The sequence below is a fragment of the Catharus ustulatus genome, chromosome 5 (genome assembly GCF_009819885.2).
Source record: "Catharus ustulatus isolate bCatUst1 chromosome 5, bCatUst1.pri.v2, whole genome shotgun sequence".
NCBI lineage: Eukaryota > Metazoa > Chordata > Aves > Passeriformes > Turdidae > Catharus > Catharus ustulatus.
In genome coordinates this window covers 75,341,188-75,365,439 of record NC_046225.1, presented here as the reverse complement: position 1 = coordinate 75,365,439, position 24,252 = coordinate 75,341,188, and the positions used below count along the sequence as shown (strand labels likewise).

Here is a 24,252-nt window from a genome sequence, read left to right as displayed (position 1 = left end):
GAGGCGATGGAAAAGCGGTTTTTATCTCTTTGAGTCATCTTGGAGAAGATCCAACATTCCTGAGCTTTTCCCAGGAAAATGGAAAGGATCTGCCCTCCAAGGGAATTTTTAGGGAATGATGGGATAGAACTGCCTCCATCCCATCCCACGATCATGGCGGAATGAGGAAAGGGATGAAGGAGCAGCAGCGGGTTTGTAGTTGGGTGATTCCCAAAAAATTAGTGGGAGCAGCGCCGTGGGATGGGGGATTGGCATCGCCTCTGGATCCGGGAAGGGCCTGTGGCTCATCCCACACTTCATGGATAATCCAGAAATCCATGGGATGGTGGCTGAGGTGAAACTTCCTGGGAATTCCATTGGGATCATCCCAAATCTGGGAGACAGTCAAGGAATTCCCAATTTGCCTCCCTCGAGGAGGAAAGTGGGAGCCAGAATTCCTCCCCTCTTCTTTTCCTGCTTTTCCCAGAGCTCCCAGAAAGGCTGGAATGAAAGCAAAACCTCTGGAAATCCATCCCAGGAGTATGGAATTCTCTCCCAGTTGGAATTTTATTGGATTCAATCACACATGGATGTATTTTAGTTGGGTGAGGGATTGGGTCTCCAAAGGGATTTTCCACATGGAATCATGGAATGGTTGGGGTTGGAAAGGACCTAAAGGATCATCCAATTCCAACTCCCCTTCCCATAAAATTCCAGGCTTTAACTTTCCTTGGGAATTGCTGGTCCCTGAGTCCAGCTGTTTGTTAGCCAGAAGTTTTTGGGAATTCCATGTGGGAGAATTCCCACATGGAGCAGCCACTCCTCCATCCCATGTTCCACATGCTCCCAGTGCTGGTTAGTGCTGGTTAGGGAATGGGAATTTTATCTGGGATAATCCGAAGAAGAAGGGAGAGCTGCAGAGAATTCCCACATTCCCTCTGGAACTATAATTCCCAAAAAAAACCTCCCTTCTTCAGGTTTTCCAGGCCCAAAATCATGGAATGGCTTGGGTTGGAAGGGATTTTAGCGATCAGTCCTTCGGCAAATCCACTGGGAAATCCTTGGGAAAGAGCTCCTGCCCCATTCATCCTCGCCAGGATCAACTTGGAATTCAACCCTGCATCATTCCAGGTTTTTTAGGTCCTTCCTGCTGCTCTCCCAGTGGTTTTCCAGGCGTTCTCCAGGATTCCAGTTGAATGCCAGAGGATGGAATGCTCCACCAGATGGACAGGAATGAGCAGGGAATGCCAGGGATGAGGCGGGAGCAGGGAGGGATCGGGTTGGGAATGGGGGAAAAGCAATTCCCAGACAAAGCTGGTTGGAGGGAGGGAAATCCACGAAAATCCTGCTGGGAGCCGGGAGGGGTTGAACAAGGATAAATCCGAGGGAATCCAGGAGGCGGGGAGCTCTGGAGACCACGGATTCCCGGGTCTGGATCCGGGTTTGGATCCAGGATGAGTGAAAATCAACATGGATGAGGCGAAAAAAAAGAAAAAAAAAAGTCTGGAAAATATTTAGATGGAAGCTGGGATGTGATCCAAAGATAAATCCCAGAGCTTGGCGGGAATTTAGCCCTAAAAGGCCATTCCCAAGAAAAAAATTGATAAAGATGGAGCCAGCCTGGCCCATCAGGAGCATCCATGAGGCACTGGAGACTCCGGCCAATCCTTGGGATGCAGCCTCAGGAATTTTGTCGGGATGGAGTTCCCGCAATCCTGCTCTCCCTGAAAGGTTCTGCTGGGATTTTCTTGGATTCTGGGAAGGGGGGAGGACAGGGAAGAGAGTGATACCCATTGGAGGAGCCCCTCAGAGAACAAGGCAGGCATGCAGAGCTGTGGAATGCCCCATTCCGGAATTCCGGCAGTGGGAAGAAATGGAGGAAAAAGAGGAGAGAGATGGTTATGGACACACAAAACAGCGGGATGAGCTCCCAAGGAATGGCGGCTTGGATGGGAAAAAAATCTTGGAAAAATGTTTATCCCATCCAATCCAACCTTTCCTGGGAATGTGGCTTAGGTCTTTCCTAGCTCGTCTCCCGGATTTTGGGATTGACGGTTCTGAGAGCCACCACAACATTCCAAGAGTTGCTCCCTTTCCCTGCCTGCAGTTTTCCAAGATCCTAACTCCAAGAGTTGTTCCTTTTCCAAGAGTTTTTCCCTTTCCCTGCCTGCATTTTTCTAAGATCCCAACTCCACCTCTTGGTTCATCCTGGGATCACCTCCATGGGATGCATGAGGATGAAGTCTTGGGATTCTGGATGTGGAATCAGAATCATGGGAATGATGGAATCATGGAATCGTTCCTATTGGAAAACTCATCCCATTCCATGGGCAGGGAACCTTGCACTATTCCAAGCCCCATCCAACCGATCCCTGACTTTTCCAGGGATGAGGGATGAAAATTTCCTTTGGAACAACTGGAACAGTCCGGCACATCCTCGATTCACAGCAAATTCCCTATGGAATGTTCAGAATTGGGATTTCCCAAGGGCAGCCTGGAATTCCAGCTCTGGCACACCTGGGTTGAAAGGATGGGATGCCTCATTCCAGAGGGTAAACAGATCCCAACATTCCCAGCCATGGGGAAAAGCCCATCCTGCCATCACTCATATTCCCAAAATCCTGATGGTCCTGGCATGACCCATCTGGGAAAAAGAGGATTTCCCAAGGAAGCAAATCTGAACAACGCCAAGATGAAAACCAAGGAATTCCCAAAGACTCACCTCATCCAGACTGGAGGAGAGATCGCTCTGGAAAAGAGCAGAGGATGGAATTAGAGGAATTCTCATCCCTAAGCCCATCCCAAGGCTTGTAATTGGAGCTGACAACCACAGGGAATCATGGAATGGTTTGGGCAGGAAAAATCCTTAAATCCCATCCAGTCCCACTCCCTTCCCCTATCCCAGGTGGATCCAGCCTGGCCTTGGACACTCCAGGGATCCAGGGGCAGCCACAGCAAATCTGGGAATTCCAGCCCAGCCCCTCCCCACCCTCCCAGGCAGGAATTCCTTGCCCACATCCCAGCCCAATCTCCCCTTTCCCAGTGAAGCCATTCCCTGTGTCCTGTCCCTCCAGTCCTTGTCCCCAGTCCCTCTCCAGCTCTCCTGGAGCCCCTGCAGGGCTGAGCATTCCCTGGCATTTTCCCTTCTCCAGGGGAACATTCCCAACTCTCCCAAGCCTGGCTCCAGAGCCTTTGGAGCGTCTCCATGGGATCCTCTGGATCCTGGAATGGGATAAATTTGCCTGTCAGGAAGGAGCTGCCCCATTCCCAGCTGAGGAAAAACGGGATCTCTACACGGGAATTCGTTCATCCTAGAAGAATTCCCTAGGACACAATGGAGGGATTGCTGGAAATGGGCTCCAAATCCCTGGAAAAGCTGGGAATGGTGCTGGATTTGCAAGGAGGAGTCGGGAATTACCTCAAATCCAGGGATGTGGTGCACAGCCGGCTGCAGGGAGAGAACACAATTCCCATTAACATTCCCAGTGCTAATTCCTTTTTTTCCAGCAGGGAAACTTCAGCCCCTTCTGTTCCCACCTCTAAAAATCCTGGACTCTTATCCAGTCAGGAAGCACCAAATCCACCTGGATGATTCCCACTGGGATCAACAGCTCCCCTGGGAGCACATCCCATTCCAAGGCCTCTCCAAGGCTTTTCCCACCCGGTTCTGAGGGAATGAGGAGGAGGAAGTGGCCACGTGTGGATATTTGGGTTGGGATTTCCAGGGAAGAGGGACTTGTGGGATTCCCATTCCCAGATAAACCTCAGGAAGAATGGGATACAGGGACTGAGCTTCACAATCCTTTCCAGAAACAATTCCAAGGCAGCATTCCTAAGGGATTTGGGAATTCCCAGCTCCCTCAATATCCCCGAGACCCCCACAGGACTTGTCTGAGGAGAGAAGTTTCCATCCAGCCCATCCCACCTGGAATTCGGCAGTTTTCCATCAGGCCAACCCTAAACCGCCTCTTTTCCCACCTGGAAAACCTCATCCTATGGAATTATCCCTCAAAAAGCGACAAATCCCAAATCCCTCCGGCTCTTCCAAGGCGCCAATGGATGGACTAAAACCCAACACCTGGAAAAGCTGGATCTTGGGGAAGAACCGGAATTCCAGAGCATTCCAGGCCCGGGGATGGGTCTCACCTTCTCCCTCTGGATCAGCTCGAAGGCAGCCAGGAGCTCGCCGACATTCCGGCCGGATTTGAGGACGGGATACCAGGAAAGCCGGGGCGAGTGCTCCAGGCTGGGCCGGCAGATGCAGCGCCCCATGAATTCATCTGCGCCCTGGGAAGGGAATTCCAGGGAATTGGGAACTGTGGGAATTGGGATTCCCATCCCTTTTCCCAGAGAAATCCATGCTCCTCCCTCACTCCCAGCCAAAAATCGGGAATGATCCTGTTATGGCATCGGGGCAGGAAAATGAATGGATTGGTGTCCATAGAGCCTCCAGCTTTCCAGCTCCTCCCTGGAATTCCTGAAGCTGGAAAAAACACTTTTTTAGGAGTTTTGGCTTAGGAGGTGGAATTCCTATCCCAGCTTTTCCAGAGCAGGAACTCGGAGCCTTCGGCAGCTCCTAAAAATCCCATTCCCTGCTCCACACTGGGATTTCCGGAATTTTTCCTGCTTCCTGCTGTGAAGAAGCAGGAGAGAGGAAAAAAGATTCCTGAGGTATTCCCAAGCCCTTCCCAAGGTGTATTCCAAGTGTTTTTCCAACAGAATTCCCTCTTCCAGGTTTTTTTTCCCAGACTGGTTTTGATGGGAAAAATCTCAAATTCCTGCCACCAACCCCCCAAAATTCCATCATTCCCTTTGGACATGGCAAACAGCAGAGGGCATTTCCCTACTTCCATGACTGCTTCCAACTTTATCCCAAAGTTTTTCTGTGAGGAAACTCTGTTAATTTTCCCACTTTAAACTACGGCGAGGAAGCACAACGAATGCGACCTCAAGGACACCACGGGATTTTCCCTGGAATTTTCCCCTCTGGAACATCCACCTCAAAGCCCGAACCACCCCGGAGATGCTGGACGTCACATTCCAGAGGCTGGGAATTCCCGGCGGGAACCGCCACACTCACGTAGGTGTCGTGGTCGTAGATTTCCACCAGGATGTTGGGAGGGGACTCGGCCACGTCCTGAGGATTCCCGAAGATCTCGATCTCGTAGAAGATCAGGGTCTGATCCCAGGTGGGATTCAGGGTGTTCTTCTCCACCACCGTCTTCTGGCTCTGGTGCAGGAAGGACACGATGGCGTAGGGATCTGCGGGAATGCGATTCCAGGAATGGGATGGATCCCAGCTCCGCCTCTTCCCGCAACTCCAAGCTCCATCCAGACCCGGCTCCCAAAGGATTTGGGAATTCTCAGCTCGCTCCATCTCATCCTGAGCTCCCTCAGGTTTTGTGTGAGGACCAAGGAGCTGCCCGGTCTATCCCGCCTGGAATTCGGCATTCCAAGCCCAAACTGCCTGCTTTTCCAGGGGGTTTTCCAGCTGGAAAGGCTCAGTCTGACAGCTGGGATTGTCCTAAAGATCCAGGGGAGTCTTGGAGCCACTTCCAGAGCCTGCAGGGGCTCCAGAAGAGCTGGAGAGGGATTTGGGACAAGGGTTGGAGGGACAGGACACAGGGAATGGCTTCACTGGGAAAGGGGAGATTGGGCTGGGATGTGGGCAAGGAATTCCTGCCTGGGAGGGTGGGGAGCATCCCACACATCCCTGGATGCAAACTCCAGGAATATTCCACACATGCCTGGGAGCTTTATTGGGAGCCAAAGGATGTAGTTCCCAGGTTTATCCCACAAATTCCTGGATTCAGATTCCAGGTTTATCCCACAAATTCTTGGATGCAAATTATTCCAGGAACATCCCACATTCCCCTGGATTCAGATTTCAGGAAAATCCCACACCCCCCGGATGCAGCTCCCAGGAAAATACTACATTCCTGGATTCAGATTCCAGGAGAATCCTACATTCCTGGATTCACATCCCAGGAATATCCCAAAAACCACTGGATTCAGATCCCAGGATTCCCTGGAAGTAGGGCTAGCTGATCCCAGCAGCATTCCCCCTTTTCCAAGGAATTGGGGCACCAGGGGTTGGATTTCCCCCTCTATCCATGCTCAGCAAGCTGGGACCACTCAGCCATTCCCAACAATCCTCTCTGGGAAAAACCTTTCCCACTTTTCCTCAGCCAAATCCATTACAATAAACAAAAACCCCTGGATTTGGAGCTGCCTTTCCCTTTTTTTTTTTTCCCCATTTTTCCCTCCCTTCTCCTCCTTTTTTTTTTTTTTCATGGAAGCCTCTCTAAAGCCCCTTTGTTGGGAGCAGGGAATGTTTATTTTTCCAACTGCCGAGCCCCTTTAATGAACTCCTTTATTCCCGGCAGCGGGAATCACAATCCCACATTGTGGAACGTTGCTGCCCGTGTTGTCCTTGGCCGGGATTTTTCCAAAGGAAAACGATTCCGGACTCCCCTCCCAGGCCATGAGCTCACCTCGCTCCCACCTCCTCATCCCGACAAGGAGCCTTTTGTGGGAATTCCAGGTGGGAGCAGACACTGGGGGAATTTTTTTTTTTTTTTGGATGCTCTGGGGTGTTTATTCCCAAAAATCACATTATTCCAACTACTGGGAAAAGCGGGATTCCCTCAGGATCACGGTCCAGCTGCTCTGCCATTTTGGGGATTTTCCCTGTTTGCCAATTATTCCTGGGATGTGTTTAAATCCCAGAATTTGGAGGGAAATCCCACCCAAATCCCTCTGGAAATTCTCATGGGAATCAAGCAGGGATAGCCCTGCAGGGACATTGGATCTCTCCCACCAGTGGATTCTTTTCCCAGGATTTGGGACATCCCACATTATCCCAGCTCTGATCCAGAGGAGCTGACATTCCCTTCTCCCGCTTTTCCAGCTCCGAGGCATTAATGGGAATACCTGGCTGGGGTGGCCCAGCCTCCAGGGATGAGGATGTGGGACCTTCTGGATAATTCCAGGCATTCCATCCCCCCTCAACCACATTCCAAAGGGATGTTCCACCTGCACCCAACCATCCAAGCACCTCCAGTATGGAAATCCCAAGGATTTCCTGGATTTCTCCTATTCCTATCCCAAAAAACCCCAGCATAGGAAGTCCTGACCACACCAGCACAATCCTGGGAATTTCAGAAATCCCTGGAATGGGTGGAGCAGCAGGATGTGGGGAACTCCTCCACAAAGGCCAACCCCTGTTTTCCACCCGAATTCCCTTTTTTTCCCATGGAAATCCCTTTCCTAAATCCCAAACCCCAGGGACTGCTGCTCCCCAGCCGGGAGAAGGGGGATGCTAAGGAATTAATGGAATCATGGAATCCCAGAGTGGTTTGGGATGGAAGGGACCTTAGGGATCATCTGGGTCCAACCCCATGGGCTGGGAAACTTCCACTGGATCAAATCCAACAAGGAATTTCCTGAGGATGCTGGAAAAGAAGGGGCTGGACTGTGCCAAGGTCCTGATTAAATCCTGTCACCCTCTGGAATTTTCCCTGGGCACATCCCATGGAAGTTTCTCCCTGTGCTCCATCATATCCAGCCTGGAGAAGCCAGAGATTTTTTGGAGTCCACTCCAGGTCTGAAGGGGCTCCAGGAGAGTTGGAATTTGGGGACAAGGGCTGGAGGGACAGGACACAGGGAATGGTTTCACTGGGAAAGGGGAGATTGGGCTGGGATCTGGGCAAGGAATTCCTGCCTGGGAGGGTGGGGAGCATCCCACACATCCCTGGGAGCTTTAATGGGAGCCAAAGGATGCAGCTCCCAGGTTTATCCCACAAATTCCTGGATTCAAATTCCAGGAAAATCCCTCAAACCACTGGATTCAGATCCCAGGATTATCCCACACCCTCTTGGATTAAGACTCCAGGATAATTCCACATTCCTGGATTCACATCCCAGGAAAATCCCACAAATCTGGGTTGGAATTCCCAGATTTGCTGTGGCTGCCCCTGGATCCCTGGTAGTGTCCAAGGCCATCCCCTGGGATAGCAGGATGGTCCCTCTGCTCCCGGAATTCCATCGCGGCGCAGATCCGGACTCACCGGAGAAGCTGTCCTTGTCCATGGCCATGAGATCCCGCGCCTGGTACAGGTAACAGCGCAGGTGGAATCTGTTCCCGGCTGCCAGGAAGAACGGGAAACGTGGAGAAGATCCCAGGGATGACATTCCCTCATTCCCAGTCTCCCATCTGAGGGAATCCCAGCTTAATCCCCCCTGGATATCCCGAGTACTGATCCCAGAGCCTGTGGACGTTCCCATAAGCACCGTCCTCCCCTCCACCCTTTTCTTATATTTCTTTTTTCCATCTTTTTCTGGGAAAAGGATGGGAAATGCCTTTCTTGCTCCCCCGGAATCCTTACAGTCAAAAATGCAGGAGATCGTGGGTCTGTTAACTCCGAAACTCAGCGTGGATGCGGATTTTCCGTCGGATTTTCCGTCGTCGCTCTTGTCATCTGTCACTCCTCCCTGCAAGGAAATCAATGGAAAACTGGGAATGCTGGGATTACCTCCAGAGCCAGGATTCCCCATGGGATGGAATTCTCCAGGGTGTCCAGGGGGAGTCTGGGATTCCAGAGTTCCCTGCAATCCTAAAATTTAGAATTTTTTAGAATTTAGAATTTTAAAATACAAAATTTGGAAAAGCTCTTGGAGATTCCCGAGTTCTAACTCCCCACTGGCCTCAGGATATTTGCAGGAAAAGGATTGATTTCCAAGGCTGAGAATTCCCATCTGTGGATCCCATAGGAAAAAAGGGAATAGGAACAATCCCACCAGGATCTCTGGGGGTGGGAGGCAGCCGGGATCCCCCGAGATGGGAGCAGCTCATGGAAAACACCATGGAGCCGCTTTTATCCCAAAGGGAACAACTCTGGATTGGAGAGAAAGACAGAGCAAGGAAAGAAGGGGGAAAAAGCTAAACAGGGGAGGAAAAAAAATTCCATAAAAACAGAGAATGGGAGCTTTGTGCTGCTTTGGCTCTTGTGGAATCATCGGGAAAGAAGCGGATTGGGAAATCCAGAGTGTGGAGAAAGTCGGGAACAAACAGGGTGGATAACGGGAAGCAGATAAGGAGCGGCCGATAACAAGCGGCTGATAACGAGGGGCCGATAACATTCCCGGGAGGAAATTTGGGAATGGGAGAAGCTGTTCCCTACCAGAGCCCCCTCCAAGGCGAAGACGGCGGCAGGGCCAGTGCGCTCCAGAGGCTCCATGCGGCGTCTCCAGCGGCGCCGGCGGAAGGAGTCGGAGCGGCGCTGCTGGAGGTGGAAGCGCCATCCGAAGAGGGAAGCGTATTCCCAACCATCCCCATCCAGCTCCTCCTGCTTGTGCTGCCGGACACGGATCACAACGATCAGGTTTTCCAGGATTGACCTAACAGCTGGATTTAGGTTTTTTGGGATGTTGTTGGATACGGTTGTTCCACCCCCAGGTTTTCAGTGTGGCTCGCCCAGGTTGGAGTCACAGAATTGTTCAGAGAATCATAGGAATACTCAGGTTGGGAAAGATCTCCAAGGTCATTTGGTTTAGGTTGGGAAAGGCCCTGGAGATCATCATGGAATGGTTTGGGATCTGACTTTAAAGCTCAGTCAGTTCCAGGAACATTTCCCACTGTCCCAGCTGGATCCAACCTGGCCTTGGACACTCCAGGGATCCAGGGGCAGCCACAGCAAATCTGGGAATTCCATCCCAGGCAGGAATTCCTTGCCCAGATCCCAGCCCAATCTCCCCTTTCCCACTGAAGCCATTCCCTGTGTCCTGTCCCTCCAGCCCTTGTCCCCAGTCCCTCTCCAGCTCTCCTGGAGCCCCTGCCGGGACTCTGAGCATTCCCTGGCATTTTCCCTTCTCCAGGGGAGCATTCCCACCTCTCCCAGCCTGGTTCCAGAATCCTGGAACGGTTTGAGTGAGAAGGGGCCTTAAATCCCATCCCATTCCCACTATCCCAGGTGGATCCATGCTCCAACATCCAACCTGGCCTTGGACACTTCCCAGGATGGAGCGGGATTCTCCCAGTCCAACCATTCACACTGCTGGATCAACCCCTTGGAATTCAGCCCTTCACCAATCTCTGGGATGAATCCCACTAGGAGCAGGATCACTGGGCTGGGGCCAGATTCTGTGAAGCTCCAGCAGCTCCACTTCCCACTTTTTTTCACTTCCCATCCCACTTTTTCTCATCACTTCCCATCATCCCAATCCCCCTCATGGTTCTGCCATCTCTGGAATTTCTCCCTGGATCACCCACCCCAAGCCCTGGAAAGTTTTTCTCTCGGTGACACCCACAGCAAATGGGGATGACAGTGGCCACAGTTATCCCAAAAAATTTCTGGGAAGGGAGACAAGTGGCCTTGGGAAGCGGCGGGGGGAGGGAGGAGCAGAAGTGGCATTCCCGGGACAATGGCACCATCTAGAGGGAAGCGGGATAGGGACAGCCCGGGGACATCGGCCCTCCCCCATTTCCCACACTCTGGGATTTTCCTGGATGTCCCCATCCCACCCCACATCCCATCCAATCCCTCCGGAATATCCTCCATCCCTGGGAATGCGGCGAAAAACCAGGATGAGCCCCACCCCAATCTCCAAGGAAAAGCAGATCCTGCCAAAGCCAGGCACCCACCCCGGGGGCACAGGGCCACATCCCAATCCCGTGGCCCCTTTTCCCAGCCCATCCCACCTTTCTCACGGATTCCATGCGCTCCAGGTCGCGCCGGCGGAGCCGCACCCAGCGCCGGCGCCGGTGCGTGTGGAACATCTTCTCCGCCGGCACCCACGCCTTGGGCTTGCGCTCCGGCGGGATCGTGATCCCGTATTCCCAGCCTTGGGAAGAAGGGAATACCCGGTGGAGGTGGGAGAAGAGCCTCCCTCTCCCAGCCTTGGCTCCCACTGGGAATTTCCAACAGTGAAGGTGTGGCTGACTCCAGCAAAATTTCCCGGTGGGATTTCCCGCTTTACAGCACAATCCGTGCCTTTGGAATGTCCAGGGATGGATCTGTGGTGTCCTTGGCTCCAAATCCCACCCTGAGGACTCTTCCCTCCCTTGCTCCAGCCATTCCAACTCCCAGGACCATCCCAGCACTCTCCAGCTTGGTGTTTTCCATTTCTTTTCCAGCAGGATCTTCCCAGATTATCCCAGCACTGCCTTTGGGAATTCCCACCCCACAGCTCCAGGCTGAGACAAGGAAAAAGGATCCTCTAGAGCCTGATCCCTGCTCCTGATCCAGTTGTTACAGGGAATTTTTTCATCCATAGACCATGGAAAGAAATCCCCAAATCTCCAAACCCTGGATCCCAAAATTCCCAAATCCAAAACCCCAAAATTCCATCTTTGGTACCTTTCTCATCCACAGCCCTGTTGAGATCCGTGTCCCATTCCACATCTTCCCACTTCCAGCCTGGAGGACACTCGATCTCATCCTTGGGCAGGACCTTCTCCCCGTTCTGTGGGACACAGGAAATTCTCACCCAAACCGATCCCTGGATTTCCCCTGGAGTTCCAGCCCGGCTCCCAGAATTCCCAGTTTTCCCTCACCACGTCCGTGTAGGAATCGGTCATGTGGATCCACTGCCCTCCGGGAAGCCGGACCTGGTTCTCAAACACCTCCTCCACGAAGCTCAGGTGTCCGGCGTCCACGTCGTGCAACAACCTGAATCCCAGGAACACCCAAAAATCAGGAATTCTCCATCCCACCCTCCTCCAGCACCATCATCAGCGCTCCCAAATCCCTCCCGCCCCTCCAAGCAAAGATTCCCCTCAGGAAAAACCCAAACCAGGATGAAAATCCCACCCCAAAGCTCCTCAGTTTTGCAGCATCCCAAGATTTGGATGAGGGGGAATCACATCCGTGGAACCCCAGGAACATCCCAGATTTTGCCACAGGATTTTTGGAGAAATCCCTGGAAAAGCCCCACTCACGTCTTTTCTGGGCAGACAAACCAATCCCCGGCCCAGGTCCATCCCGCAGAAGGCCGGAAGCTGTCCTTGGGAAGCTTGATCCGGCCGGTGACGTCGGAATATTTGGGATAAGTGAGGCCGGTGGTGCCCCAGTTCCCCACCAGCGCCAGCTTGGTCTGGTTCTCGTACTGGGAGAGCCAAAAAAAGGACGGATTTGGGGTGGGAATAACAGAATTCCATGAATAATCCCATAGAATCCCATGAATAATCCCTGCAGAGGGACAAACCTCATGGGAAAAGCCCAACCCATTCCACAGCATCCCAATTTTCCCGTTGTGAGGGAGAACCCGGCTCCATGGCTCATTCCCAACTTTCCCCTCAACACTCCAGGCTGAGCTGGTGGAAACAGCTCCTCCTTCCCACAATTTTTAGGGAATGATGAGGTTTTGGGTCCAGCCCACTCCCTTTTCCTGGCGGGATGGGGATCCCTTGGGAACGCTCACGGTTTCGGCGAAGACGGAGAGTTTTCCCTCGGCGAATTGGTTGAATTCCTTCTCATCCACGGCCAATCCGAACCAGAGCCGCACCCGGATCTGCGCCGGGATCCGCGGCCCCATCGCCTCCTCCTGTGGGTACTGCCAAGGAAAAGATCCCAAAAAGGGATTAACGGGAATTCTCGGAGGCTGGAAGGGTGGGAATGAAGATCCCTGGATGGGGCAGGTGGGACATGGACCAGTTGGGATAATGTCAGGAGCGGGTGGAGCGCTTTGGGATCATGGAATTGAGGCTGGAAAAGACCTTCAGGATCATCCCAATGCCGCCATCAACATCCCTAAAATGTGTCAGCAGGTGACCTTGAGGAGTTTCCAAATTCCAGGGTCCTGGACAGGATCAGGGGCAGGATCAGGGACAGGGACAAGGTCATGGAAAGGTCAGGGGCAGGAAAAAGGACATGGACAAAGCCAGGGACAAGGGACACTCTCTGGGGTCAGGACACCAAACCCAACCCACACATTCAGCACAACCAGGAACAATCTCCAGGAATTTTTCCTCACGGTCCTTTTCCCTCTCTCCCTGGTTTTCCATCCGAAAATCACGGATCAGTAAAAATCCCAATGTTGAGATTTGAGTTCATTTTTTGTGCCATTTGGGAATTGGAATTTTATTCCATTTATTTTATTTCCTTTTTTTCTTTTTTTCTTTTTTTTTTCTTTTTATTTTAGCTTGTTCCATGCTGATTTTCTGCTCCTGATATTTTCCAGACCTGAAATATCCTTGGAGATGGGAGAAGCTTGGGAAGTGCCTGAGAGTGGAGGCAGCAGTTAAAATTTTCTGAAGTGGCAAAGGGTCAGGAATTTGGGAAAGTATAAAAAAAAGGAAAAAAAAAAACTGGTTTTCCTAAAAAAGCACAAACTGGGAAAAATCTTCCCTGCCTTAGTATTGCAGGATAAAGGGAGATATCCAGGGAATCTGCTGTAGATCCATGGAGGAGGAGCGGGACACCACCAGAAGCACAACCTGGAATTTTTCCTGCAGTTTCAGCCAGGTGGAATTCCCAGATTTGCTCTGGCTGCACCTGGATCCCTGGCAGTGTCCAAGGCCAGGTTGGATCCACCTGGGATAGTGGGAGATGTCCTTGACATGGATGGGGTGGAATTATTGGGATTTAAGGTCTCCCCCAACCCAAACCTTTCCATGATTCCACAAAACTGGGGCTGAACGCTGTGTTGGGATTTGAGCTGGATTTCCCATCTTTTTAAATTATTTTTAGTGGAAAAACTGAAAAAAAAATCTACTTGGACACGCTTCCAAAGGTACCTTGAGGAAGATGGTCTGGAGCTTCCCGCAGCTGCGGCCGCAGCAGTTGGAGATGTTCCGGGAATACAGGACCTGGTGGGCCGGGACGCGGGCGTAGGCCACGCGTTTGTCGCCCTGCAGCATCCAGATGACAATGTCCGGGAGGCTGTTCTGGGGCTGGAAAACACAAATCCGCGGGATCCCATTGGGAGGGATCCACCAGCATGGTGCAGAACGGGATCGGGAAATTGTGGAATGGTGTGGGATGGGAGGGAGCTGAAATCCCATGCTGGTCCATGTTCAGGGATGTCTCCCGCTATCCCAGGTGGATCCAGCCTGGCCTTGGACACTGCAAATCTGGGAATTCCAGCCCAGCCCCTCCCCAGCCTCCCAGGCAGGAATTCCTTGCCCAGATCCCAGCCCAATATCCCCTTTCCCAGTGAAGCCATTCCCTGTCCCTCCAGCCCTTGTCCCCAGTCCCTCTCCAGCTGTCCTGGAGCCCCTGCAGGGACTCTGAGCATTCCCTGCGATTTTCCCTTCTCCCAGGGGATCATTCTCAGCCAGAATTCCCCCTTTTCCTGCTGTAGGATCAGCTGGGAGCACGTGGAGTTTCCCGCCCACATCATTCCAAGTCCTTCCAGGGCTGCTCCCCATCCATGGGTTGACCTCAACTCATCCACGAGCCAGACCAACCTCCACCATCAGAGAATCCACGGATTTGGGAGTCGGGATGCAACATCCCCCCACCCTGCTTCCCACAAACACCACAACGGGAAAACCAGGAAGAGTCACCTCCTCCGCCATGTCCCGGAGCCGGCAGAGCCAATCCTCCGCCTGATCCAGGATTTGGGAAAGGCTGGAATTGTCGTGCTTGAGCCTCAGGGCCACCTTCAGGATCTGCTCCAGGTGGGTGCTCCGGAAGCGGAACAGGTTCTGGTCCAGGTGGGTGCTGGATGCCATTGCCAGGACATCGGGAAGCTTCAGGCTGCAGGGATAGGCGGGAATCAGGGCTGGGATGGATCGGGATGAAGGTTGTTAAGGGTTGTTAATTGTCACTAATCATCATTAATGGATATTAATGGTCAGCAATCCTCATCGATGGTTGTTAATGATCATTAAAGGTCAATGGGCAAATGGTAAATGGTCACTAATTGTCATTGACGGTCATTAAAGGTCATTAATGGTCAGAAGTCATCATTAATGGGCATTAATGGTCACCAGTGATCATAAATAATCATTAATTGTCACCAGTGATCATTAATAGTGATTAATGGATATTTACGGTCACTAATCATCATGAATGGTCATTAATGGGCACCAGTCATCATAAACAGTCATTAATGGTCACCAGTGATCATTAAAGGTGATTAATGGCCATTAACAATCTCTTATCATCATGAATGGTCATTAATGGCCACCAGTCATCATGAACAGTCATTAATGGTCACCAGTGATCATTAATAGTGATTAATGGACATTAATGGTCACCAATCATCATTAATACTCATTAATGGTTACCAATCATCAATAATGGTCAATAATGGTCACCAATCATCATTAATGCTCATTAATGGTCAGTAATGATCACCAGTCATCATTAGTAGGGATTAATGACTATTAATGGTTATCAATCATCACTGACAGTCATTAATTGTCATTAAAGGTCGTTAATGGTCACCAGTCATTATTAAAGGTGATTAATGGCCATTAATGGTCACCAATCATCATTAATGGTCATTAATTGTTATCAGTCATCATTAATGGTGATTAATGGTCATTAATAGTCACTAATGGCCATAAATGATCATAAATCATCATTAATGCTCATTAATGCTCATTAATCCATCCCAAATCCACCCCAATAGCTCATCCATCTTCCTGTGGGATTTTCAGGCCATTTTTAACGGCTTTTCCATATTTTCAGCACGTTTCCTGGGATTTGAGAGGCCAACAAAGTTATTTGGGAATGGGAAGAGGAGAAGAGATTCAAACCACAGCCGGAATTCCCCTGGGAATCAGGATGGGAACGAGCCACACCCACATTTTAACATCCACTGATCCAAGCTCCTGGAAAAATGGATCAGGTGCCAAACTGGGAGGTTTTCCTGTAAAACTCAAGGATTTATGGATCCGCTGCTATAAATAAACTTCCGGCTCCCGAGCCACTAATCAGGATTTCCTCCGGAAAAAATAGATGGAGAGAAAGATAAATTTATTTTTAGGCCGTGGAGAGGTTTGGGAGAAGATTTTTTAGGATGCAAATTTCGGATTTGGATCAGTAAATCCCCTTTTTGTTGCAGGTAAATAGGGAGAACATGGAATTATGGAATAGTTTGGGATCTTCCACTGTCCCAGGTTGCTTCAAGCCTGGTTTTGGAAAATTCCAGGGATGAGGATTTGGAGTGAGGGGGAATGAGAAGGAAAAAGGTGGGAAAAGAGGGGGAAAATTAGGAGAAAAGGGGAAAAAAGGGAAAAAATGGGAAAGGGAATAAAAGTGGAAAAAAAGACCAAAAAAAGGAAAAACCAGGAAAAAAGAAAAATGGAGAAAAGTGAGGAAAAGGGAAAGGGAAAAAAGGGAGAGAAGGGGGGAAATGGGAAAAGGGGAAAAAAGGGAGAAAGAGAAATAAGGAAAAAACTGAAAAAAGGGGAAAAAACAAAAAAAAAAGGAAAGGAGAGTGGGGGTGGGAGAAAGGAGAAAAGGAAAAAAGAAAAAAAAAAGAAGAAAAAACAAGAAAAATAAAGAAATAGAAAAACGGAGGAAGGGAGGAAATTTTTTTAAAAAGCAACAAAGGGAAAAGGGAGGAAGGAAAAAAGGGGCTGAAATGGGGAAAAGGAAAAACTGAAAAAAAAGGGAGAGAAAAGGAGGAGAAAAGGCAGGAAAGGGGAGAAAGGAGAGAAAAAATAGGGAAAATGGGGAAAAAGGCGGGGGAAAAAGGGAGGAGAAAAAGGGGCAGAGGCAGTGGCCCCTTCCAAGATGAAGAAGAAACACCAGGACAGGTTTCCCATCCCAAATTCCCGCAGCACCTGCAGTCGGCGATGACATCATCGAGCAGTTGGGATCCCAGGGCCTCCAGCTCCGTGGGAGAGCGGCTGGACTTCAGGGCCACCTGGATCTTCTCCAGGTTTGCCTCCTGCAGGAAAAGTGGGGATCAGGAGTTGCGGAATACCACCCCGCTTCCGGAACATTCCCAGCAAGATTTTAGGGAAGCTCCCGGGCATCAGAGATTCCACTCTGGGTCCCACCAGGGATTGGCATCCAAATGTTTGGAGCTCCAGGGGAATCAACAGGAAATCCCAAAAATGGCTCAGGAGCTGAAGGATGGCTCCTGGATCCCTGGAATTGTCTCCAGGTTGGACAGGGCTCGGAGCAAGCTCGGATTGTGGAAGGTGGCCCTGAACATGGAATGGGATGGGATTTAAAGTTTCTTCAAACTCAAACCATTCCAGGATTCTGGAGCCCCTCTGCTCTGAGAGAGCTGGGAATTTTTCCTCTGGAGAAGGGAAAATTCCAGGGAGAGCTCAGAGCCCCTACATGAGGAACTGGAATTCCAGGAGAGCTGGAACTGGGGACAAGGGCTGGAGGGACAGGACACAGGGAATGGCTTCACTGGGAAAGGGGAGATTGGGCTGGGATCTGGACAAGGAATTCCTGCCTGGGCTGGAATTCCCAGATTTGCTGTGGCTGCCCCTGGATCCCTGGAGTGTCCAAGGCCAGGTTGGTCCACCTGGGAGACAGTGGGAATTGTCCCTGAACATGGATGGGGTGGGAATGAGATGGGATTTCAGGTCCCTTCCCACCCAAACCACTCTGGAATTCCATGATTCCATGAAGCGCCTCACCCAGTGGATACACAGCCCTGTGTCCCCGGACACTCCCCAGCTGGAGGTGGCCTCTGTCCCCTCCCGGTGTCCCCAGGGTGTCCCCAGGGTGTCGCTGTCACTCACCAGCCGCTCGGCCCCGTGCAGCAGCAGGTTCTGGGCGTCCAGGCGGTGCCCGATGTCCTCCCAGTACGAGGACAGCACCACCACGGGCTTCACGTTCCCCCAGGGCAGGTAATAATAGTGACAGCCTGGGGACAGCGCGGCGTCACCGGGATAACGGGATAGCGGGATAACGGGACAGCGGGACACGCCCCTCGGGAGCGGGGATGGAGAGGGAAGGGCGGGATGGGGATGGGAATTTGGCCCGGAAGGTGTTTGGGAGAAAGATGGGAATGGTGTTCCCCAAATCCTTGAGATCCCATGAGATCCAACGGGATCTGAGTCCATGGCTCCGGCAGCGAGGCCAGAAACCAGCTCAGCATTCCTGGTGGGATGAGGATGGGAGACAGGGAAAGACGCTCCCAAAAAACCATCTCATGGAGCTGAGAGAAGTCCCAGCCTCCCTGCTCCTTCCCAGACACAAATTCCCAAGGGCTGAGGTGGGAAAACCCTCTGGAGCTGTCTGGTCCCAGGAGGGACAACTTCAGCAGGATCACCTGGACACAACTCCCAGATTCCCCTGGATCCCAGGGAGTGTCCAAGGCCAGGCTGGACACTGGGGCTTGGAGCAGCCTGGGACAGTGGGAGGGGCCCCTGAACAGGGATGGGATGGGAATGGGATGGGGATGGAATGGGATGGGATGGAGAATGGGATGGAGAATGGGAATGGGATTTAAGGTCCCTTCCAGTCCAAACCATTCCAGGATTCTGGAGCCCCTCAGCTCTGGGAGAGTTGGGAATGTTCCCCTGGAGAAGGGAAAATTCCAGGGAATGCTCAGAGTCCCTGCAGGGGCTCCAGGAGAGCTGGAATTGGGGACAAGGGCTGGAGGGACAGGACACAGGGAATGGCTTCACTGGGAAAGGGGAGATTGGGCTGGGATGTGGGGAAGGAATTCCTGCCTGGGAGGGTGGGGAGGGGCTGGGCTGGAATTCCCAGATTTGCTGGGGCTGCCTTTGGATCCCAAGGCCGGGTTGAACATCAGCTTGGACCAGCAGGACATGCCCGTACCCACAGAACCAGACACCCTTCAAGCCCCTCCCAACCCAAACCATTCCTGGATTCTCTCCCACCAGCCGGGTTTGGATCATCCCAAAGGATCCGCGCCGCGCTCACCATCGAAGACGGCCCCGCTGTACTGGGTGGTGGAGGCCAGGGGCAGGCAGGTGTTGTCGAACTTGTTTCCGTAATTCCCGATGCTGACCTCGAACTGCACGGCGCCGTCCACGCCCTGCAGCATGGTGGCCGAGTAGAAGGCGGCAAACAGGGAATATTTCCGTCGGCGCAGGTATTTCTGGAATACGGACGGGAATTGGGACCTGGAGGAGGGGCTGGCGATGATCTCCGGGAGGTTGGGTGGGAGGAGGGTGGAGGGTAAATCCTGAGGAGTGGCTGAGGGAAGGGGAAGGGGCTGGAGAAGCAGGAAAAGCTGAGGGAATGTGGAAGGATGCCTAGAACCAGAAAAAGCTGAGGGAGCTGGGAAGGGGCTGGAGAATCAGGAAAAGTTGAGGGAGCTGGGAAGGGGCTGGAGAACCAGGAAAAGCTGAGGGAATTGGGAAAAGGATGGAGAACCAGGAAAAGCTGAGGGAGCTGGGAAGGAGGTGGAGAAGCACGAAAAATTGAGGGAATGCGGAAGCACCCAGAGAACCAGGAAAACTGAAGGATCTGTGAAGGTTCTGAAGAACCAGGAATAGCCGAGGGAGCTGGGAAAAGGATGGAGAACCAGGAAAAGCTGAGGGAATTGGGAAGGCTCTGGAGATCCAAGAATAACTCAGAAAACTGGGAAAAGGGCTCAGCCTGGAGAAAAGGAGGATCCAGAGGGACCTTGTGGCTCTGCACAACTCCCTGGAACGTTGGAGCCAGGTGGGATTTGGGATCTGATCCCAGGGAATAACAGGAAAAGAGGGAATGGCCTCAGGCTGGGCCAGGGAGGCTCAGGATGGACACAGCAGGAATTTCCTCATGGAAAGGGCGGTCAGGGAGTGGAAGTGCCCAGGGAGGGTTGGAATCCCCATCCCTGGAGGTGTCCAAGGAATTCCTGGCTGTGGCACTCAGTGCCAAGGTGGGAATTGAGCACAGGTTGGACTGGATGATCCTGGAGGGATTTTCCAACCTCAGTGATCCCAGGGTGGGAATTTTCTTGCAGGGAGAATAAAAAACTTTGCTGGACAGGAATTTGGGGGTAATTTTAGGAAAACCAGATGGAAGAGGCAGCTGCAACTTCTCATGGAAAAGGAGCCACAGGAGGAAATCTGAGAGAACCAGAAAGAAGGGAAATCTCCCAAAATGTCATGGGAGAGCTCAGAGCCCCTTCCAGAGTCCCTGCAGGGGCTCCAGGAGAGCTGGAACTGGGGACAAGGGCTGGAGGGACAGGACATAGGGAATGGCTTCACTGGGAAAGGGGAGATTGGGCTGGGATCTGGGCAAGGAATTCCTGCCTGGGCTGGAATTCCCAGATTTGCTGTGGCTGTCCCTGGATCCCTGGAGTGTCCAAGGCCAGGTTGGACTTTGGGGCTTGGATCCACCTGGGATCAAGGAATTTGTCCCTGCAATTCCCTTCCATAGCATCCCACGTGCCAATCCGAGATTTTCCAGAAATCCCAGTACCTCCACCCTCAGGATGTCATCGGCAGGAATCTCCTCCACCTTCTGCTCCATGTGCTCCACCAGTTTGGTCTCCAGCTCCACCAGGATCCGGCCCCGATACGCGACCCCCTCGCCCTTGGGATAGACCAGGAACAGGCGTCAGGATCCCAAAATTCCCTTCCCGAGGCCAAGCTCTGCCTTTGCTTCCAAGGAGCTTCATCCCACAGCAGCGAGATCAGGCAAAGAATTCCAGCCGGTGCTTCCGAGGCGGAATTTTGGGAGCAGAGCGGGATCGGGAGGCGTTAGCGGGAAAAGCCGGGAGCGGGAAACGCAGCGCAGGCTCCTGATGACAAAGCCAGGTTGGGTTAGAAGCAGCTGGTTTTGGGAAAAGAGGAGCCAGAGGATTATTTGGAGATGTCACCTTTCCCGAATTGAGCGTCTCGTAGGGATCGGGAAATCCGGTGAATTCCCGGGGGCTGCCGTACAGGTTGATGTAGCAGGGCCCGAAGGTCGGCAGGAATCCCAGCCCGTCATCCACTGGGAATGGCAGGGAAAAGAGGGATTAGGGATTCCTGGAGGCGCCCCGGGAATGCTGTAGGATCACGGGGATCACACAGCCACCAAAATCCTGGAATTTCCACCCGTTCTTGGAGCCCGCGACCTCACCTTGGAGCAGGAGAAAGATACAGAGGGTATGGCGCTGAATCCTGGGAATTCCCAATCCCAGGAATAGTCCCCATGGAAAAGGGTGAGATCAGAGAGGGGTCAGACAAGAGTAAGAGTGACAGGAAAGAGCCTCAGGATGTGCCAAGGGAAGTTTAGGTTGGATTTTTTGGGAAAATTCCTTCCTGGAAAGGTCTGTCAGCATCCCTGTGGATGTGGCACTTGGGGACACGGATATCGGGTGGCCTCGGCAGCAATGGATCAGAGGGATTTTTCCAATCCTGTGATTCCCTGAGGAGAACTGCTCATTTTTATGGAATTTTGAGCGGGAATCCTGCCCTGAGCTCCGTGCGCTCCACATTCCAGACACGACGGCATCCCGGGAATCCCAAAAGGACCAAACCGGAGCTATTCCCTTTTCCCAAGGTGCCCAACTCATCCCAGCTGATCCTCCCCCAGCCCACAGAGCAGAACCAGTAAAACCAGTCCTGGGAGGCGCTGGAAAACCGGGATGTTACTGGGAACGTACGGTCCGAGGGTGTCAGAGGCTTCGCGGGAACAGGAAACTCATCTGAGGCACAAAGAGAGGGAGAGAGGTTGGGAAAGGCTGGAAGAGGAGCAGGGAAAAGGGATGGAGATGGGAGTGAGGGTGGAGATTCCCACGGGGTTTAGTGTGGAGAGACAGAGAGAGAAATGGAGAGGTTTTTCATGGGATCATGGAATCGTGGAATCAAGGAATCAATTAAGGAATCATGGAATGATGGAATCATGGAATGGTTGGGTGGGAAGGGACCTTAAAGCCCATCCAGGTGCATCCAGGGGGACCTTCCCACTATCCCAGGTCATTCCAGCCTGGCCTCGGACAATTCCAGAGGATGTGGGATTGGGGTGGAGCAGGATTGGAGCATCCCCGAGTTGCATTCCCAGACGTTTCCTTGGGATCAAGCAGTGGTGGGAAGGGAGGTGCCAATCCTGGATCCCCACATTCCCAACCTCCCTCTCTCTCTCTCTCCAGCCCATCCCAGGATCTGTTGGGATTGGGAAGAGGGGACTGGACAGTGCCGGGGTGGGACACGAGCAGAGCCTCTGGATCCATGGAATCATGGAATGGCTTGGCAAGACCTTAAAGCTCCTCCCATTCCATGGGCAGGGACACATCCCAGGGTGCTCCAAGCATTTTCCAGCGTGGCCACCCCATGTCCCCACAGCTCAAAGTGTGGAATTCCCGCTGGGATGGTGGATCCCATGGAAGTGCTGGCAGCAGGAAAAGCTCATGCAGGTGGAAGCTCCAAAGCCATGTCCCAAATTCCTGCTCTCCCACCTGGCACTGGTGACAGTGACACCCAGCTGAACCCTGCCATTAACCTCAGAACATTCCCGGGATTTGGAAAGCACCGGATGGGAATTCCCACCCTGTGACAGCCCCAAATGTCACCTCAGTGGGGCCACGGGGGGGACGTGGCCTCTGCCAGCAGCAGTGCCACCACTGCCACCACAATGTGTCACCAACCTCCAGCCATGCCAGGGACCTGCAACTTCCATCCCCCATCCCCAAGAATCCACCAAATCCCAAATCCAGAGGGGTTGGATCCATCCAGAAATGGGGCACAACTTGGAGTGACCACAGGACCCCATCCCATGTCCCCAGATGGGGACAGTGACAGTTGTGACATCCCCAAAGCCACCACCAACCTCCAGCCATGCAGCTCCTCCACAGCCCCATTCCCAAGAATCCTAGATCACCAAATCCTAAATCCAGAAGGATTGGATCCATCTGGAAAGCACACACAGTGCTGAGCAGCCACAGGACCCCATCCCGTGTCCCCAGGTGGGGACAGTAACAGCTGTGACATCCCTAAAGCCACCACCAACCTCCAGCCAGGCCATGCAGCTCCTCCAAGGCCATGCATCCCAAATCCCAGCCTGCTCCCCGCCCTTACCCTCCAGCTCCCCGCCGGGGGCCGAAATCTTGGACATTCCGAGGAAAGCGGTGCCAATGACGTCGTTGTGCGTCAGACGGTCCCTGGGAGGTGACATCGGCACTTTGGGGACCGCGGGGGACAGGGGACAGGGATGTCCCCGTGCCCATCCCGCCGCTCCAGGCACCAGGAATGCCCTTCCCGCTCACCAGTCAGTCACACGGATCCTCATCCGCTCACACATGGACGGGAACTGGGAAAAGGGATACGGGAATAGGTGACTGGAGCTGGGGACGCCGGGAGGGGACCTTGGGGACACCGGGAGGGGACCCTGGGGACACCAGGAGGGGACCCCGGCGCTCACCATGGCTGGCAGCGTCAGGCACTGGTTCCACTGGGGGTTGGCGTTTTTCTCCAGGATCCGGGAGTAGAGCTGGAAGGGAGGGAAGCCTCAGATTCCCTAAAATCCGGCTTCAGCTTCTCTAAAACCTGGCCTCAGATCCCTAAAACTTGATGCTCAGATTCCCACAAATCCGACTTTAGATTCCCTAAAATTCAGACTCAGGTTCACAAAATCCAGCCTGAGAGTTCCTAAAATCCAGCCTCAGATTCCCTAAAATTCTGCCTCAGACTCCCCCAAATCCAGCCTCAGGTTAGAAAACATCTAGCCTCAGATTCCACAGAATCCAACATCAAATTCCCTAAAATCCAGCCTCAGATTCCCTAAAGTTGAGACTCAGGCTCCTCAAAATCCACCCTGAGATTCCTCAAAATCCAGCCTTAAATTCCCTCAAATCCAGCCTCCATTCCATGGGGTTCCTAAACCCCCTGGTGCAGGAGGTAGAGGATGTTTTGGATTTCCCAGGGATCCTCCCACCTTGGGACCAGCAGGATCACATTTGCCCCATTCCCCCATTCCAGGAGCAAATTCCCCCATTCCAGGACCAGGCCTGGGGATCCACAGGGAACATCCCACTTTCATCTCAATCCCAAGGATATCCCACTGAAATCCCAATCCCAAATATCTTGGAGGGAATGTCCCACTGCCATTCCAGCCTCAAGGATATCCCTCCAAAATCCCAATCCCAAGGACATCCTGCTGCCATCCCAATCCCAAATATCAGGGAGGGAATATCCCACTGCCATCCCAACCCCAAGGACATTCCACTGAAATCCCAGTCCCAAAAATCTGTGAGGGAATGTCCCGTTGCCATCCCAATCCCAGGGATATCCCACTGAAATCCCAATCCCAAAGATCTCGGAGTGAATGTCCCACTGCCATTCCCAATCCCAGCATCATCCTGGTGCGATCCCAATCCCAAGGATATCCCACTGAAATTCCAACCCCAGGGATCCAAAGGGAATGTCCCACTTTCATCACAAGCCCAAGGATACCCCACCAAAATCCCAAT

The 24,252-nt window shown here is 52.5% G+C and overlaps 1 protein-coding gene across 9 annotated transcripts in view; it reads right to left on the bottom strand.

The window, feature by feature from the left end:
• DYSF (dysferlin) overlaps positions 1 to 24,252 on the bottom strand; it is a 74,218-nt gene that overhangs the window by 37,992 nt on the left and 11,974 nt on the right. For 5 of the 9 annotated variants that reach the window (XM_033059831.1, XM_033059825.1, XM_033059826.1 and 2 more), the window contains 24 exons: positions 23,205 to 23,273; positions 23,050 to 23,093; positions 22,862 to 22,944; positions 21,451 to 21,492; positions 20,680 to 20,795; positions 20,280 to 20,393; positions 18,789 to 18,966; positions 17,639 to 17,763; positions 16,718 to 16,824; positions 14,486 to 14,678; positions 13,715 to 13,870; positions 12,400 to 12,531; positions 11,918 to 12,084; positions 11,534 to 11,648; positions 11,337 to 11,442; positions 10,679 to 10,821; positions 9,162 to 9,335; positions 8,367 to 8,472; positions 8,049 to 8,126; positions 5,060 to 5,241; positions 4,126 to 4,266; positions 3,398 to 3,427; positions 2,702 to 2,728; positions 1,770 to 1,811 (listed from right to left, as the gene is read on the bottom strand). In XM_033059831.1, the coding sequence (XP_032915722.1) occupies positions 1,770 to 1,811; positions 2,702 to 2,728; positions 3,398 to 3,427; positions 4,126 to 4,266; positions 5,060 to 5,241; positions 8,049 to 8,126; positions 8,367 to 8,472; positions 9,162 to 9,335; positions 10,679 to 10,821; positions 11,337 to 11,442; positions 11,534 to 11,648; positions 11,918 to 12,084; positions 12,400 to 12,531; positions 13,715 to 13,870; positions 14,486 to 14,678; positions 16,718 to 16,824; positions 17,639 to 17,763; positions 18,789 to 18,966; positions 20,280 to 20,393; positions 20,680 to 20,795; positions 21,451 to 21,492; positions 22,862 to 22,944; positions 23,050 to 23,093; positions 23,205 to 23,273 (2,670 nt within the window). The remainder of the gene's footprint in view (positions 1 to 1,769; positions 1,812 to 2,701; positions 2,729 to 3,397; positions 3,428 to 4,125; positions 4,267 to 5,059; positions 5,242 to 8,048; positions 8,127 to 8,366; positions 8,473 to 9,161; positions 9,336 to 10,678; positions 10,822 to 11,336; positions 11,443 to 11,533; positions 11,649 to 11,917; positions 12,085 to 12,399; positions 12,532 to 13,714; positions 13,871 to 14,485; positions 14,679 to 16,717; positions 16,825 to 17,638; positions 17,764 to 18,788; positions 18,967 to 20,279; positions 20,394 to 20,679; positions 20,796 to 21,450; positions 21,493 to 22,861; positions 22,945 to 23,049; positions 23,094 to 23,204; positions 23,274 to 24,252) is intronic. The other 4 variants (XM_033059832.1, XM_033059833.1, XM_033059828.1 and 1 more) reach the window with 2 other exon arrangements.